The 24,544-nt window shown below is 41.4% G+C and overlaps 1 protein-coding gene across 1 annotated transcript; it reads left to right on the top strand.

Moving 5' to 3' along the window:
* The first annotated feature begins 832 nt into the window (after nucleotides 1-832).
* Nucleotides 833-24,419, top strand: KIF24 (kinesin family member 24). The gene is made up of 12 exons (XM_063181378.1): nucleotides 833-1,447; nucleotides 4,655-4,844; nucleotides 6,076-6,173; nucleotides 7,410-7,625; nucleotides 8,756-8,843; nucleotides 10,814-10,935; nucleotides 12,478-12,583; nucleotides 14,376-14,447; nucleotides 15,112-15,221; nucleotides 16,124-18,304; nucleotides 19,219-19,312; nucleotides 21,497-24,419. The coding sequence occupies exons 1-12, from the start codon at nucleotides 834-836 to the stop codon at nucleotides 21,635-21,637; spliced, it is 4,032 nt and encodes a 1,343-aa protein (XP_063037448.1). The 5' UTR covers nucleotide 833; the 3' UTR covers nucleotides 21,638-24,419.
* Nucleotides 24,420-24,544: the final 125 nt, after the last annotated feature.

Genomic DNA, 24,544 nt, shown 5'->3' with positions numbered 1-24,544 from the left:
GGAAGAAGTAAAAATATCTGCAGATATTAATCCATTGGCATACAGACAGCTGCACCATGCATTGCCAGTAAGACATAAGTGAAGAAGTTGGGGGATTTGGGGCATACTTTTCAGTGATTCATGTTTCTTTTCTGGGTTTCCCAGGAATGCAAGTATTGCATTCCAGTGGCATATATAGATTTAGAGAAATGCTGTCTTTCAGATTTTGCAGAATTGTTTTTTTTGTTTTTCTGTCAAGGAGACTCAGAAATGCTCAGAGGATTCATGAAACAGAAAGGTACACAACAAAACTGCAACTTTGCTATAGTTCATCTGTAAGATGAATGGTCTTAATTAGGCAGCTTGAGGTGAGAACAAGTACAATTTTTTCTCCTCTGGTTAGTTAACCAGGGGTATCTGAACCATGTTAGACCATGTGCCTTGATATTAAATTGACTGTCTAAAATTAGGCATTTTACATTCTATAGCTTGAGGACAGGGTTTCAGTAGCTGTGGCATTCATCAAGTAGACATCAGGCGTGTAGGAACTCTGTGGCAGTGAGTAATATTGCCTTGTGCATTTCTTACATGTTGTGTATTGTATGTAATTTTAAAATACAGTTTCATGGATAAAAGATGTGTTTCATGTTTTACTTTATTGTTGTTATGGCTATTTTCTTTAGTGTTTGTCAGTCTAGTGTATGTAACCTTAGAGTTAAAGAAGCTTGTAACCTAACTGCAAGTAATGGCATCAGGAAACGTGCAGTTTCTTAATTAGTAACTTTGTCAGATGTGGTGTTTCATATTATTCTAATGTTTATTTTGTTTAATTTCTTGTAGGCTCTACGTTGAAGATGGCATCATGCCTTTACGAATGCCTTTGTGAAGCAGAACTTGAAAAATACTATCCCCACTTGGCTGCCTTTGGTGTTGAGACAATTGATGAGCTTGCCGAGGTTGCCCTGGAAGATTACTCCAAACTGGGGGTCCATGACATAAATGACCGCAAACGTCTTTTCCACCTCATTAGAATAATCAAATACACACAAGAAGAAGGCGCTGCAAACTTAAGCAAGCAGGATTTTCAACCACATGGCCTTTTCATTCAGCCTCAGGTGACCAAGTCGGGACCCCGCAGACAGCTGCGTTTCGAGTCCTTTTGTGGAGAAAATGATGGAACAGTTAAAGACTCTGAACCGGAGTTGTATCAGTCATCTGATTTCAGTGCCAATGAAGAGAAGGACAGTGTGGGGGAAATGCTGGGACACATCCCACCACACAATCCAGAACCGATCAGATTAACTAGAAGAGACCTAAATATTGCTGGAATAGGTACAAAAAATGACCTGAGCTGTCCAACAGTTTCTGATGATATTGCTCCTCTCCTGGGTGATTCTGAAGTTCCTATTGTACAAAGAGTAACTCATATTTCAGGGTATAATTATGGACTACCTCATTCCTGTATCAGGTAATAATCACTCACCTTTATTTTGCTAATACTTCAGGTTAGTCATAATTGATTCTTTCTTAATTGTGGAGCAGAATCTGTGTTCCTCACCTCCAAATAAGCAATCCAAGCACTACAGAGCAATGCAAAGTCTTTCAGAAAAGAGAGATATTAATAGGCATTTCCAAGTCATCTCCGAGTCTTATAGAAGGAATCATCTGAATTTGACCAGCTGCTACTCACCAAGGTTGTCTAAGAATAGTCTTTATTGTCTTTCAGGATTTAAGGCTTTCTTTTCTTGGTATTTGAGCCAATCTTTGTCTTTCCATGGGACTATTTTTTTAAAACATTATTTTTCCAAAATACGGAATTGCCTGTTAAATTTGTCAAGCTTTTCTTGGTAAAAAGGATACAAGCTTTGATGGCTATTTTTGTTTATAAAGAAATTTATGAACTGAAGATTTAAAAGGAAGCAAAATGAATGCAGCTGGGAAGGGTTACAGACCTGGTGGTGAAAGGGATGCCTTGCAGCTGCTCCCTAGGCATGTGATCTGTAACTTCCATACTTTTCCCAGTGTTTGGTACTGAAGGGGCTGGGGTTATCATGAACCACTGGTAAATCTACCCTGGCAACATTTTTAAAGCAGTAAATATTTTTTTCCTGATTCACCAGAGGCACGTGCGCCCCTACCCACATAATACCAGTATCTAGCTTTTGCAATGCAGTCATGGTAGTTAATATGCAATGAAAAGAGGTAGTTTTATGAAGTTAGGTCTTGTCTGGAAAGGTTGTGGAGAAAGATTTTGTGTGAATTACAGCTCCCACCTGGAGTGCATGTAGTCTGGAGGGATAGATGCTGCTGCCACGGTGGAAAAGTACTAAGCTGACATAGTAAGTAGAGCACTTAACTGAAAGGCAAGACAGGTTTATAACTCTCCTTAGCTGGAAAAAAAATTCATTCCCACCTTCTGGAGAAGTGTACTAACTTCCAATATATATTGACATCTGGGTGTATTCCCTGTCTCTTCTGGAAGATGAGCCAATGTGCAACTAAAAGGACAGGATTTATAATCTTGGCAAATTAAAAAATGATACATTATTAAACCTAATGCCTCAAGTAAAGGAGTTAAAGATTTTTAATCCTGCAATAGAGACATGTTCTTCATTGTTCTATCTTTCCTTGTTCTCTTCTTTTGCAAGCACATTCATCTGTACTAAGCATTATGGCTCATCTCGTGGGCTTTCTGCATCCTCCTCCTGAAATGCCTCAACTTAATTTTCTTGTGTTTGGAGAGTTGAGCATTTCAGGCAGGCTTGGAGCAGCATGCTTACACTCAGGTTTGATTCCTGTTTTGCAAATGCTTAACTGCTTTGCTGAATCCATCCATTCCCATGGCACCTTGGGATTTGACCACTGTGAAGGCTCACCTAATCTATGAGGAGTATTGGAAAACACAGATACTATTTCAGATAGCAGAAGGACAAAGAGCTCTTTGAATATGTTCAAATTTATTTTAAACTTGCCCACAGCAAATAACTTGATTATGCAAAGACATAATTGTCCTTCTGACCTATTATTCAGTTAGATTTCTGATGATCTGTGTCATGACTGTTGTTTGACTTTTTTTCCTAGTAATGAAACATAGTTTTATTGTAAAATACAATTTATATTTTAAAAGAGTTAGTAAGAAATACAAACTTTGGGTTCAGCATATAGAATTAATGTGCATTCTATTCCCATACAAAATAAACTCAACAAAAATGTTCCTCTGTACTAGAAAAAATTATTCCTTTTTTCTCATTACTGAGTCTCTAAATTTTCAGGGTTTTTTTTTTCTCCAAATACTGCAATCCTTTCTGCTTCAAGCTCTTAGAGCACAACAGGCTCTTGCTGCAGGTCACCAATTATGCCCTCTGGCACCAGAATTAAACTTCAGAGCTTCTGATCATTTGTTGGATAACATTTGGTGCCTAGTGATATGCATAAGCTCACACCAGCTTATGGAGCATCTTATTTCAAGTGTCATTGCTTTTCTTTTCCGACAAAAGAATTTTCCATCTAAATGCACAGCCTGATCCTGGGCTGCACGGGAAAGCTGTACTAAAATTAAAGGGAGTCTAGTGACAAATGAAGAATGCTCGTGTGGGGTCTTCAAAGACATATCTTGAGATTTAAATGTGCATCTCATGTGCTTCTGGGGAATCATGGAGCACAACAGCAATGATACCACAAGCATGTGGATGTTAATGAGATGTTGAGTAGCTTGTGGGTTACAGTTTGTTAGACGACTGGTATATATGAGTTTTCAGTTGCTACTCTAAGAGATTTTGGCACCTGGACAGTGTGGCAGAAACACTGCTTTTGGGCAAGTTGGGGCTTGATTATTTGAAATGCCAATCCCGGCTGAAAATTGTTACTGATTTGGCTGAAGACAGCTTGAAGAAGGGAGAGATATATTGAATACACTTTGGTTAATTCAAACCTATTCTATTCACAAAATGCTGTACGCAGCAGGTTAATCAATGAAACATGAAAACACCTCCTGTGTATGAGGTGTCTGGAAGGGGACTAAAGTAAAATTGCTGAAACATCAGAGCACAACTTTGTTTATGGTCTAAAACCACATAAGCCTTTTATGAAAAAAGACCAAAGGGGAGACAAGGATGAGATCAGTATTTTTCTTTTTTGAGCTAAATAGGAATGTGGTGATACTATCTGATTTGCCAGTTTGAGTCATTTACTTGTAACCAGTTGGACAGTCTATAATGGGAAGAAAAAAGTCCAGCATGAGAGGAAAGGCAACTGAGTATTGTATCTTTTCCTTTTCAAGATCTATTCATATTTTCGTTGTACATGATTAAGTGATTAATCATGAGTGCAAATAATTGCACAAGATTAAATTTCATTTCATTAACTTGGATATTATGTCAGCTTCCATCTCATGTTTGTGTACAACTGAAAATATGTCAGTCCAGCAGCAAGTACAGGAGTGTAGCTGTACAAACATAACTATTCCTTTAACAGAAATGTACAGGAAGCATCAGTCTGTTTAGGAAAAATCATCAGAAACTGCATCATGTAAAAATGAGGTGTGTTATGGAGGTTTTTGGTAGGCATTAAGAGCAGAAACATTCTGTGGAAAATGTAACAAGTTCAGGCGTATTTTAGATTCTGTTGTAACTTGATTTTAAAATGTTGTAGATCCATTACTCCATTATTGTTGTAGATCCAGTACTTTCGACAAAGAGACTCCATGGACAGAGAGTGACAAAATCAGAGTGTGTGTCCGAAAACGTCCTCTCTGCCTGAGGGAGGAGAGACGTGGGGAGGCAAATATAATCACAGTGAAAGATCAGGAAACCCTACTTCTGCACGAGAGGAAGGAGGCAGTTGATCTTACACAATACATTTTACAGGTAACATTCTCCATTGGAGGTTGTGTTTATGGGCCAGTCACTTGCATGGAAGGGTAAAGCTGGAGTTTCCATGCGGGAAACCAGAAAAGGGCTATTAGTATTTGTTATACTGAAATGGGTGGTGGGCTTTTGATTTAGCTCAGAGTTGTCTATATTTGAGTTGCTTCTGATTTATGCCAGACTGTGCCAGCAAAACTGAGCCCAGAATTTTAAGGTCTAGAAGTATGTCTCTTGGAACTTTGTATGTGGCAAAATAAGCCCTCTGCTACATGCCATTGCTGCAGGAGAAGTGCCTGCTGATGGCTTTCCAGGTACTTCAGTGAGGAGTTCCCTTTCAGTGTTTAAGCACTGTAGGTCTCTTTCAATGAATCATACATACTGTCATCCCCTCCCTTCCATTTTTCTCAAATGCTTTTGAAAATGAAGTTCCCTTTTGTCTTTGTCTCTTAATCCCAAATACTTTGTGCTGCCATAGTTCAAATTCTCACTTGTGACTGACAACACCAGGAACAGAACTGATTGGTAGAGGCTGCAAGCTATTCTCACTCTGCTGAATGTTATTTTTACAATCTGGGCCCTAGTAACAACTGTTTGAAGTATCTGGTAAAATTTCAGATCTCTCTCAGGCCTAGTTCATGTGCCATCTTTTACAGTGGGACGCATGCTGAATCATTTCCACAGACCCTGCTTCTTTGAGTCTGATCTGGAGTGTGGGAAGTTTTGATTTTCTTGCTCCGTTTTGAGTACAGACAATGTTGCTTTGCTTAGGAGCAGCTTCTTTCTTCTCTGGCACAAAACTTTTTAAGAACAGAGGCAATTATTCACAACTAAGTCACAAGTGAGAACTAATTTTGGGAGAGTCAAGAGTTGACTCTCAGTTCTTTTTACTGTTACAGTCTGACAGTACCTCTGTAGACTGATTCATGAATAGGTTTTCTTTAATTAGCTTTTTTTTGTTTGTTATTAAAAGGCTCTGGCATGTTATGCTTCAGAGTGATGGGAAATTGAGGCATTTTTGTTTTCTGTTTTTTCCCCCTACCCTGAATCTCTTGACTGGTGTGTTCCTACATGATTTGTGCTGCATATTAAGTGTGCTAGATCACTCTCTACCTAATCCAAAGCTGTATGAAGTCACTGGAAAGACTTTCATTATTTTATTTTACCTTTGAATGGAGTTGGAGGGGAAGTGAAACATATTCATGCTCATGTAAAGATTATCTTTGTTTTTTAGCATGTTTTTTGTTTTGATGAAGTCTTCGAGGAGTCATGTACCAACCAGGATGTGTACATGAAGACAGCTTATCCTCTCATTCAGCATATTTTTAACGGGTAGGGCATCAGTGCTTACATTGGTTATTTTTTGTTTTGTTGTTTTCCAATTTTATGTCTATGCCTGAATTTTCCTTTATGCTTTTCATCTTTTGAAATGTACCTTCATTTCACGTTTGCCACATGCCTTCCCCCTTTCAGATGCAATTTTGACAAAAGTAAATCAAGGAAAACTTTCTTCACGCTAAGTGACAAATCTCAGTTACAGAAGGTAGTTAAATTGAACTCAATTGCAAGAACGTGACAGCATGGTCAGGCTAGAATAAAAACATGTACCCCAGGATTTCTGAGCTCTCATCTTCACTCTAACAAAGGCTCCTGTGTGGCAGAGCACACTCATCTGTAGAGAAATAGTGTTACCTCTTTCCTGAGACTACTGAGAAATATTTTTACATGTATTTGTACAGTTCACAAGGTAATAGAAATTATGAATAACCTTGTGATTTATTTTTGTTGATTTATATTTGCTTAGAGGTTTAATTGTAATTACATACTTCCTGATTAATGGGAAATTTATGGTGGCTTTACATGAGGCATCTTATTGCTGTGCAAGGTTTTATATATATATATATATTGAATATATACTTGAATATAATTACTTTGAGTCTTTGAAGGAAAATATGACATATCCATAGTGAAAATTAACAAAATGGAGCATTCTGTTACTAAAAATCTCCAAGTGTCATCAACAGAGACCAAGTATCATGCTCTTGAGAAAAGGAAAGTGAGAACGGAGAATGAGGCTTGTATCTTGCTGTGCAGTAATCACTAAAGCCACAATTCTGCTGGTCCAGTAATGCCACCAGAAGAAATTATGCTATTTTTTTCCCAGCTTTCCCCTTACTTTTCCATCCCTCCTGCCAGCATTCATTTAATCTGACACCATGGTGAGGCCAGTCTGCAATCTAAACTGGCAAGAAATTGTTTGCTGTGATTATTGCAGCCCTACATTTTTACCCAGTCCTCTGCCAGGAGTACTGAGCCAGGTGCAAAATCTTTTTTTTTAAAAGGGGCAGGGAAAGAAAAGGAAAAGAAAGGAAGAGAGCCAGCACCTTGTGCTACATCAGATCTCTACTTGGAAATCATTGTTAAGCATCCTGCATTTTCACAGAGAGGGCAGCAGACCAAACCTCATTGCTAAAGGGCTGCTATAGATAGATACCAGCATTGCAGAATATTATTTAATAGATATGAATGAATCAGATGTCTCACTGAACACATATGCTGTCTTCACAGAGGCAATGCAACTTGCTTTGCATACGGGCAGACTGGTGCTGGCAAGACTTACACCATGATAGGGAATCACCGGACCCCAGGACTCTATGCCCTGGCTGCCCAGGACATCTTTAGGTACCTGGAAGCATCACCGTCCAGGAAAGAGCAAGTGGTTCTGATCAGTTTTTATGAGATCTACTGTGGACACCTTTATGACCTGCTAAATGGAAGGCAAAGGTATGATTTCCTACAAGCCTGTGGTTGTGAATCACTTGGTTATTGTTTGGAAATCAATTCCTGTTTTCATGTGATTACATTTAACATACTAGCATTTATAGTAAATGTTATATATTTAATTAGGGTTGTTCACAGGAGATACTTGGGGAGACTAGCAAGTTCTGACAGTAGATACTGTGACATTGATAGGGACTCCTGGTTTGTTGTTTTGGGGAAAAATAAGGACTTAGGTTTGAGATACAAGTTCAGGCTCTTGCTTACACTGTAATAAGATAATAGCTGGACATCCATGGGAAGAGAAACTAGCTTCTTGTGGCCAGAAGTTCCTGTCTTAAAATCATAGAACATTTTGAGAAGGAACGTTAAAGATCATCTTGTTCCACCCCTGCTGCCCTGGTCAGGGACAACTTCCACTAGACCAGGTTGCTCCAAGCCCCATCCAACCTGGCTTGAACATTTTTGGGGGTTGGACATCCACAACTTGTTTGGACAGCCTGTCATGTATCAACCATTGTGGAGTCCTTGTCTTTCCCTGGTCAAGCATAAACTGTGGCTGTCCCTCCTGCTGTGCCAGTGGAGATTTGGCTCTTGCCAATCCGGTCTCTGAAGATCCTGTTGATCTCCTAAGTGCTGGACTCTGCAGAGCCAGCTCACCTTCTCCCTGGGCACCTTTGCCTGGCAGCCCAGTGACTTAGCCCAGCAAGCCTTTGGAGGTGATGCTGAAATATGACTCTAAGGCTGTAGGAGCTGCTTTAAAATCCTGTGCAAAAAACATTAGAATATGAATAGAACAAAATTTACAGATTGATGAGGACTTAGAGGAGCCTGAGATGTAGTTTAAAGGGAGACAGGAACTCTAACATGTAAACATGGTAATTTACTTCCCTGCTTTATTATGTTCTTGAACTAGCAGAAATGCATTGGTAATGTCACTTTAGCAGTGAAATGTCAGTGGTACTTGTTATAAATTAAGTACCTCTTCAGCTCTGAAAATAAATTAATGACAGCAGGGCCTCTCCCCTGTCAGTAGCCCTGATTGCTTTTTCTCAGTGTCACAGCACAGACGTGTGTATTCATTGCTGCTTTCTGAGATTTCAGAGATCTTCTTTTTTACACTGTTCTCCTGTCAGGCTTTTTGCAAGAGAAGATGGCAAGCACGTCGTTCAGATAGTTGGACTGAGGGAGGTTCAGGTGGATTCTGTAGATGAGCTGTTGGAGGTAATGTTTGGGATTTGTTCTTTGTCTTCTGCAGCCCAATTTGCTTATTTGTGAGGTGTGTCACTTACAGAGATTATTTACTGTGTAGCGCAAGTGTATGTTCCTGTTTAAGGCCCTGAAATTGGCAACCCCAGCAAGGCACCAAGGGGCTCTATTAAAAATGTCTTTATTCATTAAGCTGTTTCTTGTGTTAGCCACATGCTAACAGCTGTCACTTCTGCTGCTGTTCCATAGGGAAAGATTCCAGAAGATAAATAGTGTCCCAGTAAGGGACCTTGAAAGCTGGATATGTATTTTCTCCCAGTGTGGTGTCTCGTGGGTCTATGAACTTAGGTTTTTGTATATAAAAGATATGTGGTTTTTGCACAGAATATATAAATTTGAAAATTATTAGAAACAGACATTAGAAAATACTAAAGATTGAGATATTTTGTCTGAATTAGGATTAAAATGCTGCTTATGTGTGTGCATGGTAACAGCCAAGTAAAATTAAGATTTTTAAACAGTAGCTTAAACATTTTTAAACATTCACCAAGAACAAGGCTTCAGTTTTCTTCCCTGCCTGGCTGAGCTCTAAAAGGACACTGGCAAATTTTCTGTATTGTCTTGCAGTAAGCAAGCTGATTAAATCTACTTTCTATTTAACCTGACTTTGCATAACTTAATTCTTTTTTTTATTTTCATAAGGAAGTGTCAGTTACAAGTGCCTGATACTGTAACTGGCTCATTAAAATTGTCATAGTGTTGTCCACTGATATTGCACTCAATTTAGTTGTTCATCTTCCTATTAACTCCAAGCTTCAGGACAAGCTGGTGATACTTCTGCAAGTTAGGGTGCAAATTTACTACATGGTTGATTTGCAATTCCTTGGTATTATCACATTCCACACACAGAAGAGCTATTAAATGACTTAATTTTTACAGATATCCTGAGGGGAAAAAATACATTGTTCACGGGCCCTTTTGAACACAGAAATGTCACTGGCTTGACTCAGAACTTCTGAGTATTCTGCAACAGATATATGGAAATATATCATATGGAGTTTTGAATGCATCCCTGGTTAGTCACTACTCGTTGATGTTGGCTTTGATTCAGAAATCGTCTTCCCTTAGCACTGACATAAAGCTCCAAAGCTGCACTGGGTGGTTATGTTGCTCATTGAGAACTGGCCACTGAAAAGCGTGAATAATTCACATCTATCAGCTGAGAATGTATTGATTTTGCTAGGCAATATTTTGATTTGTTCTTGCAGCTAGAAGCAGAATTAATGGCTTTTCTATGAATACCCTGCTGCAGTCAATGTTAGACTTTCTGCAACAGTCCTTAAAAGTTTTCAAAAAAGAATTATCCAGATTTGTATCTTGAAGGAGCCTTTATCCTTCTGCCTTGCCTTCCTTCCTTGTTTTCTTGTTTCACTGTTTTGTTGAGAATAATTATCTTTTAGTTTGTTCCTTACTCTGGCATAATTTTTTTTTTAGTTTTGGAAATATAGAAAGGTTTTGGCAGTTCATAAATTTGTATGTGACTTTCTGGATAACTGTACTCATCTACTACATAAGAAAGTAAAATTTTAAAAGAACACAAAAAATAGTCAAACTCATAAGTCTCTTAGATTGTATCTGTAGTACTAGAAAAAGTATGCCAGCAATATAAGAAATAATTTAATTTTATAATTTTAATATTTGCAAATAGGAGTGAGTGTGTGCAACAGGTTGTTACTAGCAGTGTAACTATTTAAGCAGTGTAGCTCTTTAAGCTCTGTAGTATCACTACAAGCAAGTCCATGCACAAAGCTCTGAAAGAAATATTGGAAGTGATCCAGTCTACCTCTACTGCCTTGCACCAAATCTTAAGGCTGTAGTGCACCTTTCCTCACAATGTTTCCTCACCTTAGGAGGACAGGATCTCTTTCTGAGAGATTGTGGTTTTATTTACAATTCATTTGGATTTTGTCCCCCTTATTTTGCAGGTGATTTTGAAGGGAGGAAAAGAACGTAGCACAGGAGTTACTGCTGTCAACTCAGATTCCTCTCGGTCTCATGCTATCATCCAAATTCAAATTAAAGACACAAGCAACAGGGCATTTGGGAGGTAAGACTGGAAGCAGAGGTGTTCAGTGCTGATGTCAAGCCCAGGGACATCCAAGAGACAAAGAGGAGGTGTTAGTGCACAAGTGTGAGTTAAATTAGAAGATGGGGTTAAAAGAGACTACAAAAAGTTCCACAGTCCTTTCTCTGTTTCCAAGGAGAATGCTTTAGGCACATCTGCAAGAGCTTTGTCAAAATTGTTCATACAAATTTCCAGTGAAGGAGTTTGACAATCAAATCCATCCCCTCATCTTCAGTGTTTAATTTGGCTAAAGGTAGACACCTGCAGTGTACTTATCCACATGTGAACTCACCACCTTTGAAGTCAGTAGAATGAAATTGCCATTTCTGGGATCCCTGCAGTAAATTATGTCAGGTGCATTTGCCTCTCAAAGCATTTCTGTCCTGTAATTGACTACAAAGGGAGTGTGGGATGACCAGCCCAGGTGGAGATGATTCCACAACAAATGTTTGCCTTTGGCCAGAAGAATCAGAGTACCTCCCATAAACATCCATGATAATTTGAGTGTGTGACTCTGATGCTATCTGCAGCAGACAGAAAGAGCTGTTTACTTACACTTGTGGCACCCACTTTATGTATTCAAAAATGAATTATACCTCTTTCAGTCATCTTTTCTCCATAGTAAACAACCTCAAGAAATAGGTCTGAGGAAGAATGTCTGTGCATCTGCATTACTGCCAAGTATCACAAAATCCAGCTAACACCTCCTTCCATTAGCTACCACACTGTCTTCTTTCCCAGGATCTAATTTTGAGCATAAGACAAAATGGGGGGGCCACAAACACTGAAGAGAGCAAAAGACAGAACAGGCAGGCTTAGAAATAAAAATATAGAGGTTTATGTAGGTGTGGCATTTGAACTGGGGGGCTTTGTGTGTCTGAAAGGGAGGTGGAGCTGAACTGAGGGAAGGGTGCCAAGATGTGCCCATAAAAAAAGTCAGGGGTGTTACAGAAAAAGAGAAAGGACAAAGACAAAGATACAGTGCCACAGTCAGTACAGCAGCTGGCACCCAGAGCTGGGGAGTGTGAAAGGGAGTAATGGAGTTCTGTGGAAAGAAACAGCAGGGATCACTGAAAGCTCAGTGTATTACTTGCTACACTGGACATTTCTGTTGTCCTGAATTTCCATTTGACATGGCAGTTGTCTGTTTTACCTGGAAGGAGAAATCAAAACATTTACAATTTCTTTTAGGAAATTGTTCTTAGGAAACTACACACACAGTGATTATCTGGAAAGATGAATGTGTTGTACTTTATCCATTGAGCTTATCCATTAAACTGTGGAGCACTGTCATTGCATGTAACTACACTTTATATTATTTAATGTTAAGATGCTCTGACACGGTTCCTGCTCCTGTGCTTATTTTGGCATCTCAGATATTTCCAATGGATGTTTCCTATTGTTCAAAAGTAGTTATTTCTAATCACTGTTCTAATGCCATGTGTTTCAGCCTGCTGGTTTAGTAAAGAAAAAAATAAGAGGGGAGAAAGGCCCCTAAGATAAATGCAACTTTGTTTTTTCTAGGATATCATTCATTGACTTGGCTGGCAGTGAAAGAGCAGCTGATGCCAAAGAAAAGGATCGACAAACAAAAATGGAAGGAGCAGAAATAAACCAAAGTCTTTTGGCAGTAAGCTACTGTTATGTCTGGGGAAAGTTTTGTATTTAATTACTAGCATGTGTTTTAGGATAAAAATGAACCACAGAATAATGTATGCATGTATTCCATGGAGAGGAAAAAATAACCAATAACCAAGGTACTAAGTGTGTTCAGTTTAATACCTCTCATGACTGAAAAACAATTTAAGAAGGAAGAGATATCCTTATAAAAATTAAGTATTTTTAATCCATGCCAGACAGGTAAACATAGCATGGACAATGTTACGTGTAGTATAAGTGTCCCACATTTAATATAGAAGGTATTGGCCCTTCTAAAGCATACTGGCTTGGAATTGCCATGTTTGTTTAATGAAAGCATATCTGTTCCTGCCAGTTATTTTTACCACTTAGGCTTCTCTTTCAAATCAGGAATAAAGGACTTAAGAGCATAAAAACGATCAATTTATGTGTGGGGAGAAAGGAACAGGAAGAAATGCACTCCTGAGGCAAAGTGTCTTTTTAAGTGTCCTTAGTCAGGCAAAGAGGGACAAAGGAGCAGAAAAATGCCATCTAAGATAAAGCAGAAGTGCCTAAAAGTGTAAATGCTGCAGAAAGGTTTGCACCTCCTCTAATGCAAACAAGCAGGGCTCAGTGGTGACTGGAGGCTTCTCTAAGCCAGGCTGAAGGTGATTTAGGTTCCCAGGGTAGGAGCCAGCAGAGCAGAAGTCTGCACACAGCTGTACCTCTTAGTGTGTTGTAAATAGGAGGTAGCTTGCTCTGCTTTGGGAATGTAGATGCTCTTTTGCACAGAGGCTCTTCCTGCACTGGAATATTAGTATTTCTGCTGGGGAGGTAGCCTGAGAAGTGAATGTGTTTCTGTACTTCATGCTTTCTTGAGTACTTGCTGGTGAATAACTGAGTGTCATGGGGAGTTGGTACCTCTATAGAAAGAAGTCTGATTTTGAAGGTCTGCTCCAGCCTAAACAATTGTGTGATTCCTGAGAATCCTAAGCCCATGAAATTCTTTTAAAAGAAACTGTAAAATCAGAGTCTGTACATTTTTGGTATTGTGTGAAGCTAAGAAGATACCTGGACAATCTACAAGTAGTGACTGAATTAAATATAAAAAACAGCTTTGGGTAAATCTTTGTAACCTGCAACCTGTAAAACCTAGCTCTGGCCTCAATGATCATAACACTCTGTTCAGACCTTTTAACCCATGAAATCTCAAGTCTGCTGCTGGTTGGAATATTCATGTTTTCAAGTGGAAGACTTTCAGACACTGCAACTATGAGAGCCAGACTAAAGAATTACAATAGTTTAATCTCTTACTTGTTACAGGTGCAGTTTTTGATAAAATGCTGTGAAAGTGAGAATAAGTGTCATTTTCAGTGGGAGTTTGTAAAATGTAGAAAGGCTGTAAATGCTTGATGGCAGTATCACCATGACAATACTGTAATCTGCTATCTCAAGAAGAAAGAAAATAAGAGAGGTAACTCAAAAAGCTCTGTCCTTTGGGTACACCTGCACTGCAAGCTGCAGCATAGTCTAGGCTACACCCAGTCTGGCTTCAGACTAGCTGGATGTAGTGCAGGCAGCAGCTCTGTGGAGCTCCATGTGTGCTCAATGTGTGTGCTTGCTCCTTGCATCTGGTGCTGCCCACGGGGCCATCAGACAGGGCATAAATTGACCTTGCAAGGGACAGCACATAATAGGAGTCAAAGTGACACAGGACCTGGGTAGGCTTGGTTTGATGTTGTTCAGATCCTTGCCAGTGCATGACTGATCTGTTTTCCTCTTCTGTTTTTTCTTTCTTTTGGTAGCTAAAGGAATGCATTCGGGCGTTGGATCAGGAACAAGTGCATACTCCTTTCCGGCAAAGCAAGTTAACTCTGGTAAGATGAGCAGAAAGCAAGAGGAGAAGTTTCCCTGCTGAGGACAAAAATAAGCAAAAAATCAAATAAATAAATAAATAAATAAATAAATAGATGGCATAGTTCAGTAACTGCTTCCTCTCTTGAGGAAGAGAGGAAATGCATAGCTTTTGTAAATTTTAATTTTAAAGGTAATCGCAGAATTAAAGTCAACTGCCAATTTCCTCCAGCCAACAGTGGGGACTGGCATGGGAAAAAAAGAAACAAACAAAGAGCTGAAACCAAACAAAACCCCAAAACCACCTTCCAGACTCATACAGCGTTACCATCCATCTCCCCACAGTCTGAATACAATCCTGCATCTTCTATTCAATTACTGTCCTGGGAGCTTTCATCAATAGTTCTTTACTTCAGTTGTAACTTTTGCTTTATTCCTTAAACCGTATTGGCACCCTTGCAGCATCTGGAACAAGGGCTTGTTTAGAGCTCTAATTAATACCTGCATTCATTTTAAACTATAAACAAATAAAGGCAAGAAAAACTAAGACAAGAGGACTATATTTATCAAAAAAATTAAAAAGCCACTACCTCAAGTTGAATTTCTTCTGTAGATGTTGTTCATTTACACGATGTACAGGAGACATGAACTACTAAGAACCCAATTTCTTTTTCCTTCAAACTCTAGGTGCTGAAAGACTCTTTCATTGGCAATTCCAAGACGTGTATGATAGCCAATGTTTCACCAAGCAACCTAGCTGCAGAGCACACCCTGAACACTCTGCGATATGCTGACAGGTAGGAGGCGAAACTCAGTTCTTGCCAGGGTGAAAATCACAAAGTAAAAAGCAATGTGTGATGTTTGCCATTACATTTTATTATAGTTGAATTGAAAAGGTTGATTTAGGCAAGAAACAGAATCTTTAAAAAGCTAATAAAATAGTTTCTTATTCCAACTCTTATATTTTGTCTTAAATTTTTTGGGTCTTGTAAGTACTTTCTGATGGCTGCTTTCAGTGATGAAAATATCACTGAGTGTCCTGTAACTGCAGGATTACTGACCTGAGCAATCAAAAGTTTTGATTTAGTTTTGTATTTTGATTCTACTTAGAATGTGTCGCCCTCCCTCCTACAGAGCAGGAAGTAAATTACAAGCTGTGCAATGCTGGTCTTAAAAGGACAAGAGACAACTTGAGGGGCAAGAGGAGCAGAGGGAGGGAGCAGCTGAGGGTCAGGGTGGTAGGCAAAAGGGTGATACCAGTCAATCATCTCTTCCAGCTGTACTGCTGAGTCTGATCCAGGAGCAGACTCGCCTGAGCTATGAAGCCCCATTGCAACTACTTCAAAAGTCCTGCTTTGAGCCTTGTGGGACTCTGTGATGTGCTGTGTAGGACACTAGCTGGTTCTGCTGCATTATAATGTGTGGAAATGCACTTGCACTGAAACTGAGGCCATTTCCACTCACTTGACCCATTTTGCAGTGCTCAAGGAAAAGCTTAAAAAGACTGCTATAGATTTTTCCAAAAGTCCAGGAATTTTAGCAGAAGGGTTTTGATACCTGTGAAGATCAGAGACAGAAAACAAACCACGATGTTGAATTCAATATTTAGTCTTAGTATGTGAAAGCATTCGTTTGTTCTGAAGATGCTGTTATTTATCTGAAAGCCTGACATCTTCTAAATCCAGCCTCTTTTTTACAGGGTCAAAGAGCTGAGGAGAGGGATTAGATACCCTGCCCCTGTCACAAAAAGGCGTCGCAAAGCTGGAACTGTATCTCCAAGGCTTATCCCAGGCTCTCCCTTTTTGCCACCTGGGGAAAAGAGTTCTCCAAAGAAAGTGAAGCTAGGCCTACAGCATCCCTCAAGTGCTGCAAAACCAAAGGCATATCCTGCAACACTCCAGCCACCTGGTGTCCCTCTTACCTCTACCCCCAAGGGAACTGGCAAAGGACATGCCTACATAGAAGATACCAGCACTCCCTGCTTCCACCACACCACCCCAGTTAAGGGAGTCCTAGAAATAACACATCCCCTGAAGAAAAGTTACCTATCCCCCCTCCCTGAAAAGAGTTCCTCAGTGGAGGATTTCATTGCCAAAGAGGAGAGTGGCCAGCAAGACAAGTATATGCAAAACAGAACACCTGTCCAGTGCCTGAAAGTTCAGACAGTGCAACCTCTTCAGAAACAATTTGTTCCTAATGACGATAATTCCTCTGGAGATGGCAATCTGCAAAGCGAACAGGAATGGGGAAATACTTTTGCTAAACAGTCTGTTGAACCGTGGACATATCTGCCTCCATATCAGAAGGAAAGGGAAGAGCATTTACGTCTTTATCACCAGCAGTTTCAGCAACCCCCTATACTAAAGCAAAAATTGAACTATCAGCCCCTTGAAAGGTTTTTAATGCAGTACAAGCCCGAGGAGATTCAACTGAAGCAGGAGCTGAGCCTACCTCCAACTGAAGGGCAGAGCAAAGAGTGGATACAGCAGGAAGATCTGGATGACAGTGATTTCAGTGAAGATTCTTTCTCACCTGTCTGTAGTCAAAAGAGTGTGAAAAGAGAAAATAGCAGCAAATCCAGTCAACATTCATTTTTTCTTCATGAAAGAGAGCAAGGAACCGAAGAGGAGCAAAAAGGCCAAAAGCGGCAGGATTTATTTTTTAAATATTCAATACCCACGGAAGATCACAGATTAGATGACAGCTGGGATTGTAGTGAGGGCCGCTCAGCAGTAGAGGAACCCATTAAAAATGCAGGCTGCAGCAAAACTCCTGCAGACTGGAGCTATGACTTAGCTGAATTCCCTCCCAGCAATACTGCAGAAAAACCTTACTGTCTGCAGGAAGATCCTGCTTGCAGCTGGAGAAATGGCAAGGACTTCCTAGCTGATCATAAAGAGAACAAGTCCAAACACAAACGTCTTGTTTACTCCAGTGAAGCCACCTTAACTCCAGAAATGGATGCTTCAACCCCATGTGTATCTCCTGTATTGAAATCAGGAACTCCAGAGTGCAAAGAATTTGATCTCCAGCATGAGGAGAAGGAAGAATCCACGTTGGCTAAAAAGGCTACCCTTGTAGGAGGAGATGTAAACTGGAAAGCTCAAAAAAATGGAGTCAGCCACTACGTTTCCTCCAGTTGTTCCTCAGACTTCACCTCTGAGCTCATGACCCCGCCCCGGGTGTCATCTCTTGATGGTGAGGACACAACTAAAACAGAGAAAGCAACTTCCAACCAAGAGCAGCCCCACAGCGAGAAGCAGGTGCCAGACAGTGACACCCAGACCAGCTTTGAGGACGAGGGCTGGCAGTGCACCAGGAGCAGATCCATGACCGACAGCATGCTGGAACTGGCGGAGCAGCCCGGCCATGGGGAAAGGCTCTGTGCCCTGCTGGGCTCCTCTCAAGCCAAGAACAAGAAGCTCCCACCCACCTGCGGCCGTGTGAAGCCGTGCTGCTGCCACCTGCGATCAGTTTTGTCCAAGCAGGGGGTCCGGCGCAGTTTGTTTCTTGAACGTGACCCGACAGAAACATCCACAGCTGGATCCCCAGCTGGATCCGCCGTCCCTGGGCCAGAGACCCCCTCTCAGGAGAGCAGCCGGCTGCAGCAGCCCAAGCCAGGAGCGAGGAATGACGACCTCATCCATTTTGAAGACCCTGCCAAGTCATCATTCAGCAATGAGGAGACAGGGTTGCTTAAAAACAAGTCAAAGCAGAGTATTTTTACACAGGAGACTTTTGCTGCAGATGCAGGATTTGCAACCAAAGATAATAAGCCAATAGCAAATGCAAAATGCCCCTCACAGCTGTCCAGCAGCTGTTCTCCACGTGCTGCATCAGAGATGGGGAAACGGCAGAGGGAAGCCCTAGAAAAGGCACAGTAAGTCTTGCTTATCAGGAAGTTTGTAGTGAAACTTAGGAAATCTGGACATGTGATACATTTGCAGTGTTTTGTATGTCATACTCCTATGTACTTAAAAAACCAATGGTTAATCATTCTATTAAATAATTATAAGATTCATCATAATTTACAGTAATTATCTTAAAAATATATGGTTGCTTTTATTTAGAGATATTTTAAAATCTCACAGGAAGCCAATTATTATATTGTTCTAGGATAATGCTAGCGGAATAAATATTATAATACAAACTACATTAAATGGCTTACTATAAGCTGTAAAGTACCTAAAATATATCAAAACCTTCCATCAAGAATCAGGTTATAGCTGTTTCATCAATGAAAAGAAAAGCTGCTAGGGCAGCTGAACAGTCACTGAAGATGTAGATATAAAGCTTCTGAGTACTCTGAGCTGCCAATGTCAAGTCCCAGGGACTGGGCTGCATTCCCTTGACTGAAAATACCTTGTTGGTCAGTGGAACTTGCTCAGAGGAATTAACACAGCACTGCCTTCCTGCTCAGCCTGTTTCTCACTGGAATTACTTACAGACTCATGGCCATAAACCATTTCACCTATTGATTAGACACAATAATTAGTTGTGCTCCTTGATTCTCCTACAGTGAAAAGCAGTTGTGTTCTGCCTGTGCTAAGGAGGGGCTGTGGTCACTCCTCTGTGAGCAGCCCTCAGTCACCCAGCTCATCCTGAAGCCCACACCAGTGCAGTCCAGTGCCCTTCATGGAGCACTGGTGTGCCCTTCCTGAGTGCCAGGGACCCAGGACAGTAAGGCTTCCTCTGGGGTATTCCTCTTTTTGAAGGTTTATTGAGGCCAGCTGTGATTACAAGCAGTGATTACACTACAGGCTGTGTAACCAGTGTGTGTTTTTTGTTAATCAGAAAGGCTCTAATTCGTGCTCATCAGCAGCAGCTGGATGAACTGGCACACCTGTGCTTCAAAGAGGAGTGCTTGATAAATCAGATGTCAGCAATGGTAAGTGTTTCAAATGATGGTTTTGGTGGCCATTGAGCTTGCATAAATTAATCTTAGAGATTATTAACTTGAATTGGTGTTGTGCTGTTCCTTGTCAGTTCAAGCCTTTCTCCAAGGCCTGTCTTAGTCCTGGGAGAGGCTTCTCATTTTCAGTGCCTGCTGTGTTTGCCACTCTCCACTCTGGCAGGCCCTTGGGGAGCAGGAGATGGATAGGCCAACCCTGAAGCCCTTGTCTCTGATAAGAGAGCCTTCCCTTATCTCACATCAAGGGGCAGACTGTACCAGACAGGCCATCTGTCCCTGTGATGTTTTAGTTCTTACAGGCTGGGACAAGGAAGCCAACCCCACAGAACAGAGCCCACCCCTAGGGCAGGACACTGGTGGGATTTGGCTCTTCCCTCTGGAAGCCTCTTTGCCTCTCACACTGCAGGTGTGCCAACAGCCTGGGCCTCGCTTACTCCAGTGTTCTGAACACTGTGGCTTGTGCCTCACACACTCTTGGCTTTGGTTACTCAAGTGTTTCTTGGCTTGTCTTTGCCTCAGATGACAGTGGTGTACCCTAGACCTAAAAACTGGCACCTGCATGGTCCCACTGCTACCTAGGCAATCCCGGTTCTCTGTTTCTCCTGTATCCCAACAGATGCCCGTCACACCTCTGTGAAAATCCAGACTATGAACATTTTCCAGTGAGAACTCCTGCCTTCCCAGTTCCCTCTGCTTCTCAGTAAAGCCAAGCTCGATTGCTGCATCGCATTAGCAAACCATTACAATTCCTGTCACAGTTCAGATCTGAACTACAGGGGACTCTTCCCTCAGGGACTTTGGAGTGAGGCCACCATGTGGCTTATTCACTGTGACTTCAAGCTGCATGTGCTGTTTTACAGATAACAAACAGGTCATAAAGCATCACAGGAGACATAAACTGTATTAGTTTTGTGGCAGACAATGCAGTGAAATAAAGCTATCTTTCATCTTCTTAATTTTTTTTCATCTTTGAGATTGTTCTTCTTAAGTCTGTTAGTCACTGGGCACCAGCTCTCCCCCCACATTTATTTGCCACTTGCAGCAAGCAGTTATTTTCAGGCTAGCAGAATTTTTACAAGCTTGCCAGGCCTCCCAGCAGTGCGTGAATAACATACCCTGTAGTTTTATTTCACAGCATGACCTTTTTTGGGTAATGAAATGTGCTTGGGCTTCATGCATCAGCTTCTCTCCTTCCATTTGCAGATGGTTTCAACTTCTCCAGCCATGAAACTTTGTCTGCAGGAGAGACTCCTGCCAAGATCAGACGCACACTGAACAAAGCAATATTTAAAGTGTTTAAGAAAAATATGCCACAGCAGCTGGGCTAGTCTTCATCGCTGTCCTGATTTCCCTGCAGGACAGAGATGCAGTGCAGGAGATACAGCTGGAGTACTGCCAAATAAGCTTTTGCATGATTGATTTTCATACACAGCAGCTAAATTTCCCAGCCCTGGGGAAGCTGACACCTCCCAGCTTCTCTGGCACAGACCTGTGAACAAAGGCACCAAACTACTCTCGGCTGGAGAGCCAAGCACGTCCAAGTACTCCCTTACTAATACAAGCCCTAGTTAAAAAAGGATGAAAACTCCAGTTTTAATCACAGTTCCATACTGGTTTTTATCCATGTGGCTATGAAAGGTAGAGTTCCCTGGGCTGAGGCTGGGTACGGTGCTAGAATTGTTCATGGCAGACCTGCAGCCATGGCCCCATGACCTGATGGGACATAAATCCCTTGTATCTCTCAAGATTGGGCTATAATGTCTGATCCATAGTGGCCTAGCTCACCATTTATTTTCATAATTGATAAATCCAACATGAGAGGTGTCAGGAACAGAGTTCAGTACATTGTAAAACTGAATGACCAGTCCCGGTACCAAACCTTTGAAAATCTAACCAGAGTAGAAGAGTGACAGCAGGTGCTTTATTTTTAAGCCACTACATGAGCTGTAATTTCACTAACAGATAAAATTACCAGAGTCAGTGAACCTTGGTATTTAGAGGCACTGACCTTTGTGAGGGCTGTGACTTAATAAGGAAATGCTGATTTAATCTACTAGTCTGCAGAACACTTTTACGTTCTACTGCAGTGTAAAAAATACTCTGATTTTTTTCAACCTACTGATACTGTTCCTTACTGTTTCCTTGTGCCTTCCTTGCCAGGATTTTCAGAATTTCATGGCCACGCTGGATGAAATCTTGGTGCTGAAGTCAAAGTGTGTCCAAACAATGCGAGCCCAGCTTCAGCTCTGTTCAGCCTCCCCTGGCACTGACAAATCACTGCAAACACGTCCATCCGTTTAGACCTTCTTTGCTTGCACATGCACTGGAGCAGCTACAGGAAACGCCAGCCAACACTTTGCTACACCTGGTGCTGCAGAGTGTGGGTGGTAGGGGATAGGTTTTGGTTTGATATGTTTGTGACTAGTGTGTGTTTTATATAAGAGTGGAGCGAATTCTGAGTAAATGAGAGATGACTAATTAGCACCATAAGCTTTGTATTTCATTAATATCAGTAAGCCACATTCTGAACAGTAACAATTCAGCAGTCTTTAAATATCTCACCAAGTAGCAGTCAAGTCGTGTTAATGTATCATAGCAGCGTCTCACATGTTAAAGGCAATCCTGCAATTCCCAAGTAAGGGAAACAACTTTGAAGCCAGATACAGGTCAGAACAGAAATGCTCAAAAGCTACCCAGAAAAGCCTTTGCAAACAAAAGCCAGGAAAGAGAGAGGAGCCAGAGGTTGTTACACATTAAGTATTTGGATGTCAGGGCAGGCTGTGAAGTGCTGTCAGTTTCAGAAGAAGGAAACCTATTGTTGAATTAATGCTTGGGATGAACCCTCCAGAGCTCCTGAAAGAGGTGGCTTTAAGTTATGGGTAAGGAGTGGTTTAGCAGGGACTTCCTAGCAAAGATTCCATCTGGCACGTTAATAAGCACATGGGTTTCATGCTGCTGCCCAGAGGAAGACGCCAGTACACCATATCCAGTGCCTGCTCTGAAGAGAGCTGAACAGATTTCTCACATGAAAACGGAGTCTGCTTGGAGGCACTGGGCTGCCAGAAGCTGCTGACAGCACTGTCATGTGAAACTGGTATTTGAATCAAGGGCTGCGGAGCCATCAGCAGAGCCCTGCAGAAGGCCTGGTGCTGCAAGCATTGCATCTGAACCACAAAGCCAGTCCACTTGCTTTGAAGGCACCAGTGACCTTGAGACATGCTTGCTCTGTGTGTGCTCCCACTCCAAAATTAGGGCTGTCGCAGCACATTCATCCATCTCTGTGTCTCCTCAGTAACTCCTGTGGTAGCTCAAAGCCTGCTCAGTAGCCAGAAGTGCCAAGGGAAATGGAACACTGCTGTTTGACCAGCTGTGGGTTTTGCTGCCTGCCTGCACAGCCTCCCTGAGGAGCCCAGGTTGGGCTGAGCAGCAGGACAGTAATCACAGTGACACTCTGGGGTGCATATTTGGTGCAAACACTCCCAGGAATGTCACCCAGCATAGGCCTGGGAAACAGAAGCAAATTCCATATCACTGCCCTGGCTGTTGTTTTTAGCACTGTTTAGTCTCCATCTTGCAGCTGAGACTGGATTCCTCTGTGGAGAAGAGAGCAGAGTTTCTCTGGGGTCTGAGGTTATGGCTCTCAAAACAGCCCCTGTGTCCTGGTCACAGACCAGCAGCAAGGCACCTGAACCTGGGTCAGAAGCCTCCCTCACTCACCCAGGGGCAAAACTCTGGGTGTTTCTGCGTGGCACAGAGCAGTGGTGCCTGACAGCCACCAGAGAGCTGTAAAGCAGTGGGAGATCAGCACTCTGCTAAAACCACAAGTGTTTAAAACCACCAATTCCCTCCACTTCCTGAGGTCAGGGAGGGCTTTTCTGTGAATAAGGTGAGGGGAATACAGGGCAGCTGGGTAGTCCTCCTGATAGCATGAAATAGATGTGGGCACTTAGTTTCCCCAGCACGTTCTCAGCAAGCATGCAGCAAACACTGCTGTCAGGGAGCAGCTGAGGAGTTTGGCAAGTCTATTTGAAACCAAAGAAAAGGTCAGACTGTAGGATGTGTGCACAGGTCGCAGGCAAATGTGATGCCCAGTCAGAAACAGTGCAAGGGAGGAAAATTTTCCCTCCACGTATTCTAACATTTGGGAAATGAGTGCTGGTTGATCACTCTTTCAGGTTTTTAAAAAGCATCTGAGCAAAGTATGTTCACTGGCATTTAGAGTGTCTTACAGAAGCTGGCTATTCCTAAGCAACACACAAGAATCATTTGCACAACCCACAGTGCCATGTCCTAACCTCAGAATCTGCAGGCACAGTTGTGACAAGACAGATGAGTGACCAAGAATTTCTGTGAGCAGAGGAGATGTGAGTTCAATCAGCTGCCAGATTGGAGCCACCTGTGAATCCCATCCGATCTATTTGAAAAAAGCAAATCTGGCAGATCTGAGCCCCAGCAGCAGTTCCCAGAGCAGGAACTATCTGCTCCCTCGAGGAACAGCCAGGGACACTGAGAAACAACAAATAATCAAAACAACAACCACATACAATTTTCCAATGTCTGATACAATCTTTTATTTTTTTAATGGGTTATCCAGCCAATCCACATGACTATACCTTCTTAAATATTTTATTATATCTGTTCTCCAAATTTTATTTTCTCTACTGAATGTGAGATTTGACCAAAATAAAAAAAAGCTGGCTGTGAAAAGCAGCCCATCCTTGACAGTAACATGGACATTGCTGCACGCCCCAAAGATACCAACAATGGGTTCCTCATGTGCAACAGAAACTATCCAGCTGTTGTCAGAAATGGTAACATTTTTCCCTCTCCTTTGAGGTTTATTACCTAGTTGCTGCTTTAATTTCTTGTGTGAAAATGTGCTAAATTAACACTTTAAGTAATATCCCCTTCCTACTGTTTGATATCTCACTGACAACTGCTACAAAAGGTTTTCACTTCAACTTGAACATACATTAAAGTGTCATAAAAGCAATCTAAGAGATTTAGAGAGCTTGGCCATGTACCATCAAATAAACACAGAACTAAAATGGATTCACTTTTGTATTTAGATGCAACAATGACTATTAATGCTTATTAGCAAAGGCTTGATACTTTATTTCAATAATTAACGGAATTTAAAATAAAATTCAATTTGCTACAGAACTCTGGTGAAAATCATTTTAGGTAAACATCATCAAAATGTCCATT

Source organism: Melospiza melodia, chromosome Z (assembly GCF_035770615.1).
Source record: "Melospiza melodia melodia isolate bMelMel2 chromosome Z, bMelMel2.pri, whole genome shotgun sequence".
Taxonomy (NCBI): Eukaryota; Metazoa; Chordata; class Aves; order Passeriformes; family Passerellidae; genus Melospiza; species Melospiza melodia.
This window is presented reverse-complemented; position numbering and strand designations above follow the sequence as displayed.

Bases quoted from the DNA above. Each gene is read 5' to 3' on its own strand.
- KIF24 (XM_063181378.1), top strand. From the start codon at position 834: ATGGCATCATGCCTTTACGAATGCCTTTGTGAAGCAGAACTTGAAAAA. The intron at 12,584-14,375 runs GTAAGCTACTGT...TTCTTTTGGTAG, and splicing joins TAAACCAAAGTCTTTTGGCA to CTAAAGGAATGCATTCGGGC. The intron at 15,222-16,123 runs GTAGGAGGCGAA...TCTTTTTTACAG, and splicing joins ACTCTGCGATATGCTGACAG to GGTCAAAGAGCTGAGGAGAG.